The sequence below is a fragment of the Triplophysa rosa genome, unplaced genomic scaffold (genome assembly GCF_024868665.1).
Source record: "Triplophysa rosa unplaced genomic scaffold, Trosa_1v2 scaffold412, whole genome shotgun sequence".
In the NCBI taxonomy this organism is placed as follows: domain Eukaryota; kingdom Metazoa; phylum Chordata; class Actinopteri; order Cypriniformes; family Nemacheilidae; genus Triplophysa; species Triplophysa rosa.
This window is the reverse complement of record NW_026634413.1, coordinates 1-14,392: the sequence shown is the minus strand read 5'-3', so window position 1 is coordinate 14,392 and position 14,392 is coordinate 1. Positions and strand designations below refer to the sequence as shown.

The window sequence follows — 14,392 nt, the reverse complement described above, 5'->3', positions numbered from 1 at the left end:
GGGTTGGGCTATGCCCAACAACTCCGTGAGGTTCTAATACCTACGCGCGGAACCGGTGTCAGCCCGCATCCTGGCAAGGTGTGGGACCGGCAGCCGGTAGGGCGTACGCCTGCGGAAGCCCTTCCCCCTCCGGGGGGAGCAGTGGCGATCCCGCCTCACTTCTTTCCCCTCGGGTAAAGAATAGGCATTCCATCCATCACTAAGCACCCTTCCAGGGGACAGGCTGGGCAGAGCAGCCCTGCCCCCTTAGGCCGGGGAACAGTTGAGTTATTCTACATAGCTCTAACCGGACCTAGTGCTCCAGACGTGGTAACCCCCCCTCCGTGGGCTGTTCCGTCTGATGTATCCTCATGAATGGTTCCCACCTTGGCAACCCATGACCTCCCCAGGTGGACTCCAACCTTGCGGTTAACTCCTGCAGTCTGCACATTCCTCCCATGAGTTCTCCCCTGATGGTGAGACCATGTGGTGTCTCCACTAATTCCTCCCTACGGTAGGTAGTGGCCACTTCAGCGTTTTCCCCCAGGGGGGAATAATGCTTACCCAGTGGCCCGTACGGTGCCGGGCGGCTTCTCGCCATTTAGAGAACTAGGCCTCCGCCCGTGACGGCCGGCGATAGGGGCTTCCCAACTTTGTGTAAAGCTCTGGGTCCCCCGTCCTCTCCACTGCAGGGTCATAATTTCACGTTAGCGTCTTCGTCTGACTCGCCCAGGCCAGTCAACGTCGCTCCGCAGAGATTGTGACGCGGCTCAGTGCTGTGGCGTTTTCCATAGGAACTCCATTCTGTCGGTTCGACACAACGTCGAGAGACCGACAGAAAGGGAACGTATTGGTTACGGATGTAACCTCGGTTCCCTGATGGAGGGAACGAGACGTTGTGTCCCTCATGCCACAACACTGGCCGCCCACCCCAGCGGTCGGGGGAGGATGCTTAGGCTCCTCAGACCAACAGGTGAATGAATGAGCACGGCTTCCCTCTTATACCCGCAAATTTCATTCGCCAATTTTCATTGGCCTTTTCTAAATACTCAGAAGATGATAGGTTCTCAAGACAAACCCCATTCTGTCGGTTCGACACAACGTCTCGTTCCCACCATCAGGGAACCGAGGTTACATCCGTAACCAAGACGTTTTTGGTGTTGATCTGTCACTTTTGAAGTTCGGTTGAAGTCTCATGGGTGTTGTGACGGGGTGTTCTGTCGCCTGCATTCTGGATCTGTCTCAGCCTTCCAGTAGTTTTGTGGAGGGTTTGGACTGGCGAGCCTCCCTCGAGTTCGTTTTTTGGATTTTCCATGAAAGAAAGACTCTGCTAATGGTAGGAAATTGAATGACTCTTCTAATTCTCATATTCTCCCTAATGGTTAGAGAGTCAGACTCGTGACCAGAAGGTTGCCGGTTCGATCCTCAGGGCCGGCGGGTAACGACTGAGGTGCCCTTGAGCAAGGCACCTGACCCCTACTTGCTCCCCGGGCGCTGCAGTGATAGCTGCCCACTGCTCCAGGTGTACGTGTGTTCACCACTTGCTGTGCGTGTGTTCACTACTCTCTGGATGGGTTAAATGCAGAGTCACATTTCGGGTAGGGGTCACCATACTTGACAAATAATTGAATTAAATTAAAAATAAAATATGGACAAGTTTCCTCATTAGTGGACAAAAGACATTGAAACATCCATATGGACTATTCACGAACTGGGTTTCTTGAGAGACTGAGCAATTAAGGATTTGAAACTAAATTGTCTTTTTGTGAAGTGTTTATTTTGTTTTCAGTTTTCAAATGTGAAAAATATACTCTGTTGAGATTTGGGGAGAAGAAAAGCGTTCTGCGCAGCCTGCAACCAGAAGTGTGTTTGTTGTGTTCTCAAGGTTCTACATTGAGTAATCTCTTACCATACTGCAAATACACGTTGTGTGTTAAGCCAAACACTCTTGAGTCCGTTCACTGTTATTGTTGCATCTTTCTCAGTAGCGAACTTATTCTTCTGAGACGCTGGTCCACAAATTGGCATTACACTGTTACATAAGTAATTAGCCGCGAGAGAGAAAAACGCTACACATCCATCTATGGTATGCTTATTTTTACCCTTTTGCTTTGTGGATTATCTTTTGTTGGACCTTTGTATTTCCTTGGTTGCAGACTGCCTTTGCTGGATTACTTTTTTTGTCTCACAAGAGTTTTTTTTTGCCCCTGAGTATTTTTTTCTCTCATGACTTGTTTTTCTTGTATTTTTGGAGTTATATACCATCACCTCAAGGCAGATTTTAGTAAAAGGAGAGCCACTACCTTACCCCCTCACCGGTCTTATGACTGTGCCATCGAGCTGTTACCGGGGGCCTGTCATCCTCGAGGCTGCATCTTCTCTCTGTCCCCCCCGAGTGAGAGGCGACGGACACCTACATTAGAGAGTCCCTAGCAACAGGGATCATCTGGCTGCCCACATCCCCGGCGGGCGCCGGTTTCTTCTTTGTGGGAAAGAGGGACGGAAGCCTGTGCTCCTTCATTGATTACAGGGGACTCAACAAGACCATAGTCCACAATCAATACCCTCTACCTCTCATGGTGACTGCTTTCGAGTTACTCCAGGGTGCCTCCATCTTCACCAAACTCGACTTGCGCAATGCTTACCATCTGGTGCGCATAAGACAGGGTGACGAGTGGAAGGCTGCCTTCAACACCCCTACCGGTCACTGTGAATATAGAGTTATGCCTTTCGGACTGACCAACGCCCCTGCTGTGTTCCAGGCCTTGATTAATGACATTTTAAGGGACATGCTCAATTTGTTCGTGTTCGTTTACCTGGATGACATCCTGATCTTCTCGAGTTCTCTTTCCGAGCACATGAAGCATGTCCGCAAGGTGCTCAGTTGCCTCCTGGAGAACCACCTGTACGTTAATCCTGAGAAGTGAGTTTCACACCACCCAAGTCCAGTTCCTAGGGTATATCATCAAACCAAGCCACATACAGATGGATCTCCAGAAGGTCAGAGCTGTTAAGGATTGGCCCACGCCCACATCTGTGAAGGAGGTTCAGCGGGTCCTGGGCTTCGCTAATTTCTATCGTAGGTTCATCCTCAACTTCAGTTCGGTCGTGCCCCCCCTAACTGCCCTCACTAAGGGAGAGAATGCTGCTAACTGTTGGAGTCCCGAGGCCAAGGTAGCTTTCAAGGAACTCAAGTTTCGGTTCACCTCGGCACTCATTCGCACTCTCCCAGTCCTCGACAAACCCTTTGTTGGAGAAGTGGATGCTTCAGACGTGGGTGTGGGAGCAGTACTGTCTCAGAGGGCTGATGACAACAGGCTTCACCCATGTGCGTTCTTTTCTCAACTCCTTTTGCCTGCAGAAAGGAACTATCATGTGGGAGATAAAGAATTGCTGGAAGTGAAGTTAACACTGGAGGAATGGAGGCACTGGCTTGAGGGGGCCAGACACCCGTTTCAGGTTCACACAGACTACAAGAATCTGGAGTACATTCAGCAAGCCAAACACCTCAACCCCCGACAAGCACGCTGGTCCCTGTTTTTCAACCACTTTCAATTCATTCTGTCCTACCGCTCTGGTTCCAAGAACCTCAAGCCCGATGCCCTGTCCAGAGTCTACGCCAGTGGTCACCAAGATAGTCCCGTTGCACCTATTATCCCGAGTTCCAAGATTGTGGCCCCTATGAGGTGGGAGGTTGAAGCAGTAGTCAGACAGGCCCAAACTCGAGAGCCAGACCCAGGAGGGGGTCCGGTCAACCGCTTGTTTGTTCCTAAGTCAGCTCGTTCTCAAGTGCTCTAGTGGAGCCATTCTTCTCACCTGACCCGTCACCCGGGCATCGACCGAACCCTCGAGTTTCTCCAAAGGAGGTTTGGTGGCCTTCCGCTAAGCAAGATGTCAAGAGCTTTGTCAGTGCCTGTCCCACATGCAATCAAGGGAAGGTTCCCCATCAGGCACCGCTCGGTTTGCTCCACCCATTACCCATCCCCAAGAGGCCTTGGTCCCATTTATCTATTGACTTTATTACCGGGCTTCCCCCATCCCATGGTAACACCACCATTATGGTCATTGTAGACAGGTTTTCTAAGGCTGCCATCCCCCTACCCAAGTTACAAACTGCCAAAGAGACTGCTGAGCTGAATAGTAACCATGTCTTCAGAGTGTTTGGCAGGATATAGTCTCTGATCGAGGTCCCCAGTTCTCCTCTCGCTTCTGGCGGGCGTTCTGCCAACTTTTAGGGGTTTCAGTAAGTCTCTCATCTGGTTTCCACCCAGAGTCCAACGGTCAGACAGAGAGGACTAACCAGGACCTAGAAACAATGCTGAGGTGCATGACAGCCAAGAATCCTTCCTCCTGGTCTTCCTACATCATGTGGGCTGAGTATGCCCACAACACCCTACGCAGCTCTGCCACTGGAGGGTCCCCTTTCAAGTGCCAGTTTGGATACGTTCCCACTCTGTTCCCTGAACAAGAGGTCGACGCCAGGGTTCCCTCTGCTCAGCGGTTCGTCCGGCGCTGTCGTCAGGTGTGTTCAAGGGCCCGACAGAAGCTTCTCAGGATGTCACAGATTTATCAGAGGCAAGCTAACCATAGACGCCGTCCGGGTCCCAGCTTACGCCCGGGACAAAGAGTGTGGCTCTCCACCAAAAACCTCCCACTCCGAGTCGAATCCCGCAAGCTGGCCCAATGATACACTGGACCTTTCAAGATTGCTAGGAAAGTTAACCCAGTTACCTACCGCTTACACTTACCTAGGTCTCTTAGAATCAATCCCACATTCCACGCGTCTCTCCTTAAACCTGTTGTGTTTTCTCCATTTCTTCGGGCAGAAAAAAACCCTCCCCTGCCTCGTATGGTCAGAGGCCGGCCAGTCTACACGGTCCACCATATTCTGGACTCTCGTCGGGTGCAAGGGTCCAGACAGTACCTCGTGGACTGGGATGGCTATGGTCCGGAGGAGCGCTCCTGGGTTCCTGCTAAGGACGTCCTGGATCCCAACCTCATTCGGGATTTTAACTCCCTAAGATCCAGTCGCTCTGGAAGGAACTTCAGGAGTCGTTCCTAGGAGAGGGGGTCCTGTCAGCATTTGGGGATGTTGTTTTTGGTTTCCCCCTTTAGGGATCACTGTGTTCACCTGTTTGCCCCTCATCATTGTCAGTTGCTTCCACATGTGCCTTGTTTGCCCTGTGTATTTATATAGCCTTTTGTCCCCGGTTTTGTTGCTTGGTGTTTAATGTTGTGTAGCCAGTCTCTCAATTGTTACCTAGTCTAGAGTTAACTAAGAGTTCTTGCATCTGTCTATGGTATGCTTATTTTTACCCTTTTGCTTTGTGGATTATCTTTTGTTGGACCTTTGGATTTCCTTGGTTGCAGACTGCCTCTCCTGGATTATACTTTTTTTTAAACTCACAAGAGTTTTTTTTTTGCCCTCAGTGGCAGTATTTTTGGAGTTATATTAAAACCACCATCTTTACTTTAGAGGCCAAGCATCAAATCTGCCAATAAGACTAAAGAAGACATAACATTCAGCCAATCATATTGAAGAAGACAGTCTGCAGGCGTGCGCTAATGACTGTGACTGTGTAGTGATATGTGAGAAGGGAAACATAACAATGCCAACGGTTTTACAATAAAAATGATAAATGGTAAGATTTCAGAGATGCAAACTACTTTTGCAAATTTTAAATGTTTTAAATGAAAACGTAGGTGGTTTGTCACATAGTGTAATTTGTGTTTGACTTGACATGCCTAAAGACATAACATATAAGTTTATAGCATATAAAGCATAAAATATGACTCTGTATATGATGGATTTAATTAACAGAAGAATTCAATAGACCATAGACATATTATCACAGGTAAGAAACTGACTAACATTTGGTCAAATTTGTATTTAACATCATTAAATAAGTTGTTTGGCAGTTTTTTCATTCTATAAATTTAAAATGTGGTAATAATGTGCACAAGACAGTACCAGAACCTTTTTTTTCCCACTTCAAGCACTGTCTATGACTGACTAGTTGGTCTTCTAGCTGAACTTACCATCTTTGAAAATGATCCAAAATGCAATACAGAAGCATTTCTGATCTCCTCAAATGCTAAAGAGAAGTAGGGATTACAAGTGGTCCGTCACATTACCAACTCAAAAAGGCACAAAATCACAATTTCTCAAGCAGTTCCTTTCTATCTTCAAGAAAGCCTGAGGATGACTATTGTAACATTGGAGGAACTCAACCTGTTATAAATGTCAATGAGATGTTCCGGGTAGTGACACAAGCTTAGCAAGTGTATTTCGATACCGGAGGCACAATGTGCATTTGTCCTGTACATTCAAGAAGCTTTTGTGAGTTCTTCAATAGTGTTAGGAATAAAAACTCTTGTTGTGGTGGTTGTCTGAGGTGGGATTTGTTTGAATTAATCCCTCTTTAAGTTCATCATCACCCTGGAATGTGTATCATATCTCAACTCTCAACTCAACTTTATTTATATAGCGCTTTTACAATTTTCATTGTTACAAAGCAGCTGCACATGAGACACATTGACTACAAGCAAAACAATCAAAGTTGTACCTGCAAAAACAAGAAAAGGTTGAAACACAGAAGACAGACACACCCACACACAAAACACTCCACACACACAACACGCACCAACACACACAGACACAGAGACACACACACACACGGATGCGCACGCACACACACACACACACACACGTACGTACACAGACAAGTACGCACACACACACACGCTCAGTGAGAGCACACATTTAGGATAAAGGAGAGAGAAGCACAGGTCAAATATAACAGATAATAAATTCCTATATGCAATATTAATTAAGTAAAACTTTAAAATTCTAAAGCAGCCCCCCCGGTCAGGCAGATAGTGCAAAAACAGTATGCAAATGGTGGCGAGGAACCCAAAACTCTAATCGAGAAAAAAAACCTCAGGAGAACCCAGGCCCAACCAGGGGATTCCAGTTCCCCTCTGGCAAAAGCTGCTGCCTCTGCACAAGCTCCAGAGAACTTGCACAACAAGGCTAAATAAAATAAATAAACTTAATAATAAAATAAATTATAGTTTAAGATTATCATTAATAATCTAATAGCATTTGACATTTTGTGGTGAAGACATGTCAAGAGACCGCGTCCTTCTTTATCCAGCTCTATCATCTCAGCTCTTGTCAGGTCCCCACTTCCCATTCTCCGCTCTACCATCAGGTCAGGCCATATCTGACTCGTGAGCTAACAGAGCTGCTGGCAAATGCGTTCATTCCCACTAGATGAGTCTATATTAGGGAAAAAAACTGCAGTGGAGAAGATGAACTGAGATTTCTTCATAATGTATAAATGTTGTACAGTACATAATGTACTATCTGATTTGTGATTGCTCAAACACAACATTAAGCTTTACAAAGAACTGCTCTGTAGTCCAAAAGAAGCTCGGGCCAACATGAAACACCCAAGCGACACCACACCACTGAAATGAACCTTTTCTTAGAGAAAAGGAAATGGGTTTAATCAATAAACATCACCATAAGATGTAAAACAGATTTTAAAGAGGGTTAAACAGCTAAATCTTTGAATGGGTCTATGTGAGATGCAGAAACAATTTGATGTTACTGTGATTTAGCCTTGTGACTGTCCTGTTGAAGATTCAGATTTGTAAACAGAATGAAACAGGTTCCCTTTTTTTGCTATCATCTGTCTTTTCTTCTGTTGTAACAGTTGGCGAGTCTCAGTAAATGCTGTGTTTTTGAAGCGTGGACAGTGTTGTATTTCTGCAACATGTATCCCTGTTAATTCTGACTCATGATTGTAATTTCGGCCTTGTCTGAAAAATAGAAATAGCCATTATTACATTACTATTGTCATGATTCTGCCTCATCATGTCATGTCTTTCTTGGTATAGTGGCAGGATCATGACAGAGCCTCATGTTTTGTGTGGAGAGAGGCTTGTTATTGTTGGTTCTGACATAACATGCGCTCTCTCTGGTCTTGTCTTTGGCCCCGCCCCTCTCGTTTCCTTGTTTAGCTTCCATTAGTGTTTCATTTCCTACATCTGTCCCTTGTTAATTATCCTTTGTTAGTGCCTGAAGGCATCCTGATTGGCCAGTCGCATCAGGGGCGCCTGCAGCCGTACGGCTGTGTGTACCATGAGAGGCCACTAGTTTATCATTTTATTTTTACATTTTTAAATTGAATAATTAATCTGTGTACACTCATGACATATTGAAAAGGCAAGAGAGAACAAGAATAAAACATAAAATAAATGGTGTGTGTGTGTTGTAAAGTCAAATGTGTGCATGGCTAGCCGCTCTCACCAGCCATCTACTAAAATAACTTGGATGCCAGATCTTCATAGATAAAACAACCAAAACAAACCGAAAATAAACCTAAAAAATCCAAATAGGTTCTATTTTATAAGACCAAAAAAAATCAAACATCCGTAACTGGACATTTTTTAACAAATAAGTGCTGAGCTTTATGAGCTAAAGAGGATTCTGTGCGTACCCTGGAATAAAATTCTGCAGGGACCCCTGGGCCACAGTACATGAAGACTCACCCTGGTTAGTGCAGTTGGCGTGAGTCTCGTCGCTGTAATCGCCGCAGTCATTGTCTCCGTCACATGTCCAGTAGTCGGGAATGCAGCGGCCGCTGTTGCATTTAAACTGCGCGCTGGAGCATGAATGACTGCAGCCGGCTTCATCGCTGTTATCACCACAGTCATTGTCTGGAAGAGCATGCATTGTCAAAAATGTGCAGATGCAAAAAGATCAAGCAAGATCACTTACACTTTACAGGAAAGTCGACTTTTCAAAAAACAATTGTGAAAAAACTTGAAAAACAAACTTAATTCAAGCTATATTCTCTGCCATTCTGCTTCATAAATAAATGTATCTTGTTTTAAGAATGTTTAGGTTTATTAGGTATTAAATGACATTATGCATGTGGCATTTTATTTCCATATTGACTGTTTGAATTAAATTAAATTATATAATAAATGATTTTAACATGCATAATGCAATATATGATATGATTTATGCAAACGGAACAGAGATCAGAGATCTGTATCACTTATCAATATTTAAGAAAATGGGCGAAACCGTTAACTCATTCAGTCAAACAAATAAATAGAAAATGAATAAACATCACAGAAACTGCATAGATCACACATGCACCACTGGAAATGTACATCAAGTTAATATTCAACACTAAATGTCCTGTTAGGAATGTGTAAGTTAAAGTTTTCAAGCAGGTTTTAAAATTTCTCTGATTGAAATCATTCTTAAAAGAAACTGCTATGTGTTCACTCAAATATAAAACACATTTGAGAAAAGGTATTTTAGACTGGCCTATTACAACAGGCCTAAACCCTGTGCAATCAAATGTAAAGTTATAACACAAGTAACGCTCTGGTGCATGTTGATCTATGCACTAACCGGTCGGGTTCGGACAATTGAACTCATCAGAGCCGTCCCCACAATCCTTTTCTGCAACACACAGCCCATGTGACAAAAGAGGGAGGGGCAAATGGCACAGAGAAGAGGAAATGACGTTACACAAAACACACATGACATGAATAGCAAACACAAATGAGGGAAATCTGGTCATTCTGGTGAACAAAAGACAAAGGAAGACACAAAAGAAGACAAACATTTCGACTTCTCACCGTTATCACAGCGCCAGTTGATGTTGATGCAGCGTCCGTTATTACATGTGAACTGAGTGAGCGGGAAACACGTAGGGTATGCTGACAACAAAAAAACATGCACATTAATAAGTCAACCCAGTTGAACGAATATCGATAAGCATGGAGAGTGGTTTACCGCAGGACGCAGGCTCATCCGAGCGGTCACCGCAGTCATCATCCAGGTCACATGTCCATGCGATTGGTATACAGCGGCCGCTGGCACACGAGTACTGGTTTGGAGGACACGTTCGAGCTGAAACAGAAAATCTGATCTGAACCATTTACAAAATGACACGACTTTGAGCAGATATATGCGTTTAAGATTTACAGTCTTTATCAATCAACTTATGTCAACAAAAAAACTATAAAGCCCATCGGCTATTTAAAAGAAAAATCTTTCAGACGCAGCATCATAGCTGGCCATGTGTTTTAAATAGATGAGTTCTAAATTAAAGGCACCATACATTCTAGTCATGAAGTCAAATCTAGTGCAACAGTCTGTCTGAGAGCCTCATGTGTGATGAATACGGCTGTCTGGAGCTCATTTCAGTTGAGTTTAGCAGAAGGTCAGGACTGAAGACTGAACATCACAGCTCGAGTCAACCACATAAACTATTTCAGCTGGCCTTTTCAGACGACATTAACACAATACCAGATGACACTTACAAGTTCCAGTTATCGGAGCTCCTTGTAGTCACCTAGACACTTCACTAAAGGCCAAGCAGTCTGGGATTGACCACTGCAGAGTGTGCTGGACGTGTGTGTGATGTGGAGAAAATGTTTAAGAAATGCAGGCTGTATCATATACAGATGTGGTTATTTAAATTTTTGCTACATGACACAGAATATTGGCAATGGAATATTGTTACACGTAGAAACGAAATAAGACCAAATGCAGCAGCATGCAGAGCACAGGTCTTGAAAACACCCTTCACAGAGTAACACTGACATTTTCCTTTCTTTTAAAAAGACTGTACTTTGCCACAGTTGCACTTATTACTACATGATGGCATTTTAAACATTTTTATATCATTACATTACTTTTCATTTTTTCCTGTCACGTTCTTGACTGCACATTATAAAAGGTGCTATAGAATTAAAATCTTTCAAAATAAAAAGATTACCGTACTAACAAAACATGCTGTGGAAATTATGCTGTGGTTTATTATTATTCTGGTGTATTGTTTATTTGTAACCCTCTTTTGTGAGATACTGCAGGCCAGACTCGATCCTGCATCACCTGTATAAGCAGCATGGCTCAGTGAATGCGAGGTGTTGAGGTGCATGTGTACCTGAGCATGTGGTGTTGGACTCGTCCTCATCATTACCGCAGTCATTGTCTCCGTCACACAGCCAGCGCATGGGGATACAACGATTATTGTGACACTTGAAGCGGTCTGCGGGACACGTGTGTTGATCTACAGAGTTCAGACACACAAATGATAAGGGTCATACCGTACATGCGTGTGGGCGCCCGTGTGTGTGTGGTAGATTTACATTTATGACTTTAGACACAGCAGTCACCTTGGGTTCATAATCGACCACAGTATTTAAATATTGATCGAGTATCAGAAATTTGAGTAAAAAATAATATTGCATTTATTACAGCGTTTATTAACATCTTGGTTACGGATGTAAGTCTTGGTTATGGATGTAACCTCGGTTCCCTGATGGAGGGAATTAGAAGAGTCATTCAATTTCCTACCATTAGCAGAGTCTTTCTTTCATGGAAAATCCAAAAAACGAACTCGAGGGAGGCTCGCCAGTCCAAACCCTCCACAAAACTACTGGAAGGCTGAGACAGATCCAGAATGCAGGCGACAGAACACCCCGTCACAACACCCATGAGACTTCAACCGAACTTCAAAAGTGACAGATCAACACCAAAAACGTCTTGGTTACGGATGTAACCTCGGTTCCCTGATGGAGGGAACGAGACGTTGTGTCGAACCGACAGAATGGGGTTTGTCTTGAGAACCTATCATCTTCTGAGTATTTAGAAAAGGCCAATGAAAATTGGCGAATGAAATTTGCATGCCGGGCTCCTCCCCGGATGTCCGGGTATAAGAGGGAAGCCGGCGTGCTCATTCATTCACCTTTGGTCTGAGGAGCCTAAAGCATCCTCCCCCGACCGCTGGGGTGGGCGGCCAGTGTTGTGGCATGAGGGACACAACGTCTCGTTCCCTCCATCAGGGAACCGAGGTTACATCCGTAACCAAGACGTTCCCTTTCTGTCGGTCTCTCGACGTTGTGTCGAACCGACAGAATGGGGTTCCTATGGAAAACGCCACAGCACTGAGCCGCGTCACAATCTCTGCGGAGCGACGTTGACTGGCCTGGGCGAGTCAGACGAACACGCTAAGCGCGAAATTATGACCTTCCAGTGGAGAGGAAACTAACTCAACTCAACTTTATTTATATAGCGCTTTTACAATTTTCATTGTTACAAAGCAGCTGTACATGAGACATATTGACTATAAGCAAAATAATTAAAGTTGTACCTGCAGAAACAAGAAAAGGTTGAAAACACAGAAGACAGACATACCCACATACAAAACACTCCACACACACAATATGCACACGTACTAACACACATAGACATAGAGACACACACACACACACACGACACGATGACGTGCGCACGCACACACACACAACACACACACACGTACGTACACAACAGAGACAACACAGCAACGCACACACACACACACACACACACACACACACACACGTACGTACACAGACAAGTACGCACACACACACGCTCAGTGAGAGCACACATTTAGGATAAAGGAGAGAGAAGCACAGGTCAAATATAACAGATAATAAATTCCTATATGCAATATTAATTAAGTAAAACTTTAAAATTCTAAAGCAGCCCCCCGGTCAGGCAGATGCAAAACAGTATGCAAACGGTGGCGAGGAACCCAAAACTCTAATCGAGAAAAAAAACCTCAGGAGAACCCAGGCCCAACCAGGGGATTCCAGTTCCCCTCTGGCAAAAGCTGCTGCCTCTGCACAAGCTCCAGAGAACTTGCACAACAAGGCTAAATAAAATAAATAAACTTAATAATAAAATAAATTATAGTTTAAGATTATCATTAATAATCTAATAGCATTTGAAATTTTGTGGTGAAGACATGTCAAGAGACCGCGTCCTTCTTTATCCAGCTCTATCATCTCAGTTTGTTCAGGGTACCAGAGCTTTCCACAAAAAGTTGGGAAGCCCCCTAACGCCGGCCGTCACGGGAGGAGGCCTAATTCTCTAAATGGCGAGAAGCCGCCCGGCACCGTACGGGCCACTGGGTAAGCATTATTCCCGCTGGGGGGAAAACGCTGCAGAGGCCACTACCTACCGTAGGGAGGAATTAGTGGAGACACCACATGGTCTCACCATCAGGGGAGAACTCATGGGAGGAATGTGCGGACTGCAGGAGTTAACCGCAAGGTGGGAGTCCACCTGGGGAGGTCATGGGTTGCCAAGGTGGGAACCATTCATGAGGATACATCAGACGGAACAGCCCACGGAGGGGGTGTTACCACGTCTGGAGCACTAGGTCCAGTTAGAGCTATGTGGGAGATAACTCAACTGTTCCCCGGCCTAAAGGGGCAGGGCTGCTCTGCCCAGCCTGTCCCCTGGAAGGGTGCTTAGTGATGGATGGAATGCCTGTTCTTTACCCGAGGGGAAAGAAGTGAGGCGGGATCGCCACTGCTCCCCCCGGAGGGGGAAGGGCTTCTGTAGGCGTACGCCCTACCGGCTGCCGGTCCCACACCTTGCCAGGATGCGGGCTGACACCGGTTCCGCGTGTAGGTATTAGAACCTCACAGAGTTGTTAGGCATAGCCCAACCCGCAGCTCTGCAGATGTCTGGCAGAGAGGCACCCTGAGCCAGCCACGAGGGGTGTGCCTCACCCCCAACGGGCAGGGGCGAAAGAGATCGGTATGCCCTAACGAGGGCATCCACGATCCAGTGCGCCAACCTCTGTTTGGAGACAGCCCTCCTGCTGACCTCCGAAACAGACAAAGAGCTTCTCAGAGCTTCTGGGCTCTGCGTCCGGTCCAAGTAGAGGCGCCGTGCGCGTACTGGACACAACACGGATAGGTTGGGTCTTCCTCCCCGGTGGGGAGCGCCTACAGGTTCACCACCTGGTCTCTCGGGAGAGTGGTGGGAACCTTGGGCACGTAGCCGGGGCGGGGTCTCAAGATAAAGTGAGAATCCCGGCCCCGAGTTCTAGGCAATCTGTGGACACGGAGGGTGCTTGTAGATCCCCTACCCTCTTGGAGGTGAGCGCCATGCGGAAAGCCGTCTTTATCAAGACTGAGAAAGAGCGGCAACCCCTAGAGGCTCGAAGGGGGCGGGGCCTCTTGAGGCTCGCCACCTAGGTCGCAAGAGGGTACGGAGCGCGGGTAAGGTGGTCTCCCTCTCACGCCCCTTAGGAACCTAATGACCAGGTCGTGCTGTCCCAGAGGCTACCCAGCACTTGGGTCATGATGAGCGGCCGTAGCGGCTACATACATTCCCAGTGTGGAGGGGGAAAGGTTACTCCCCCGTCTCTCTTGAGGACAGGACAGCTCGTACCCGACCGAGCAACTCCGCGGGTCTTCTCGCCGAGAAGAGCACCAGGACGAGAAGAGGCGCCACCTATGGGCGTATAGCCGCCCAGTGGCCGAAGCCCTAGCCTGAGTGACGTCCCAACCGGACCGGGGGTGGGTCACTCAGGAT

At 46.3% G+C, this 14,392-nt stretch overlaps 1 protein-coding gene across 2 annotated transcripts in view; it reads right to left on the bottom strand.

Annotated features, from left to right (window-relative positions):
- LOC130550730 (low-density lipoprotein receptor-related protein 1-like) overlaps positions 1-11,078 on the bottom strand; it is a 17,320-nt gene extending 6,242 nt beyond the window's left edge. Inside the window, exons 1-5 of one of the 2 annotated variants that reach the window (XM_057328231.1) lie at positions 10,959-11,078; positions 9,803-9,919; positions 9,646-9,726; positions 9,416-9,466; positions 8,539-8,706 (exon numbers count right to left, since the gene is read on the bottom strand). In XM_057328231.1, coding sequence (XP_057184214.1) covers positions 8,539-8,706; positions 9,416-9,466; positions 9,646-9,726; positions 9,803-9,919; positions 10,959-11,028 — 487 coding nt within the window. In that variant the 5' untranslated portion in view covers positions 11,029-11,078. The remainder of the gene's footprint in view (positions 1-8,538; positions 8,707-9,415; positions 9,467-9,645; positions 9,727-9,802; positions 9,920-10,958) is intronic. The other variant, XM_057328232.1, reaches the window with a different exon arrangement.
- Positions 11,079-14,392: the final 3,314 nt, after the last annotated feature.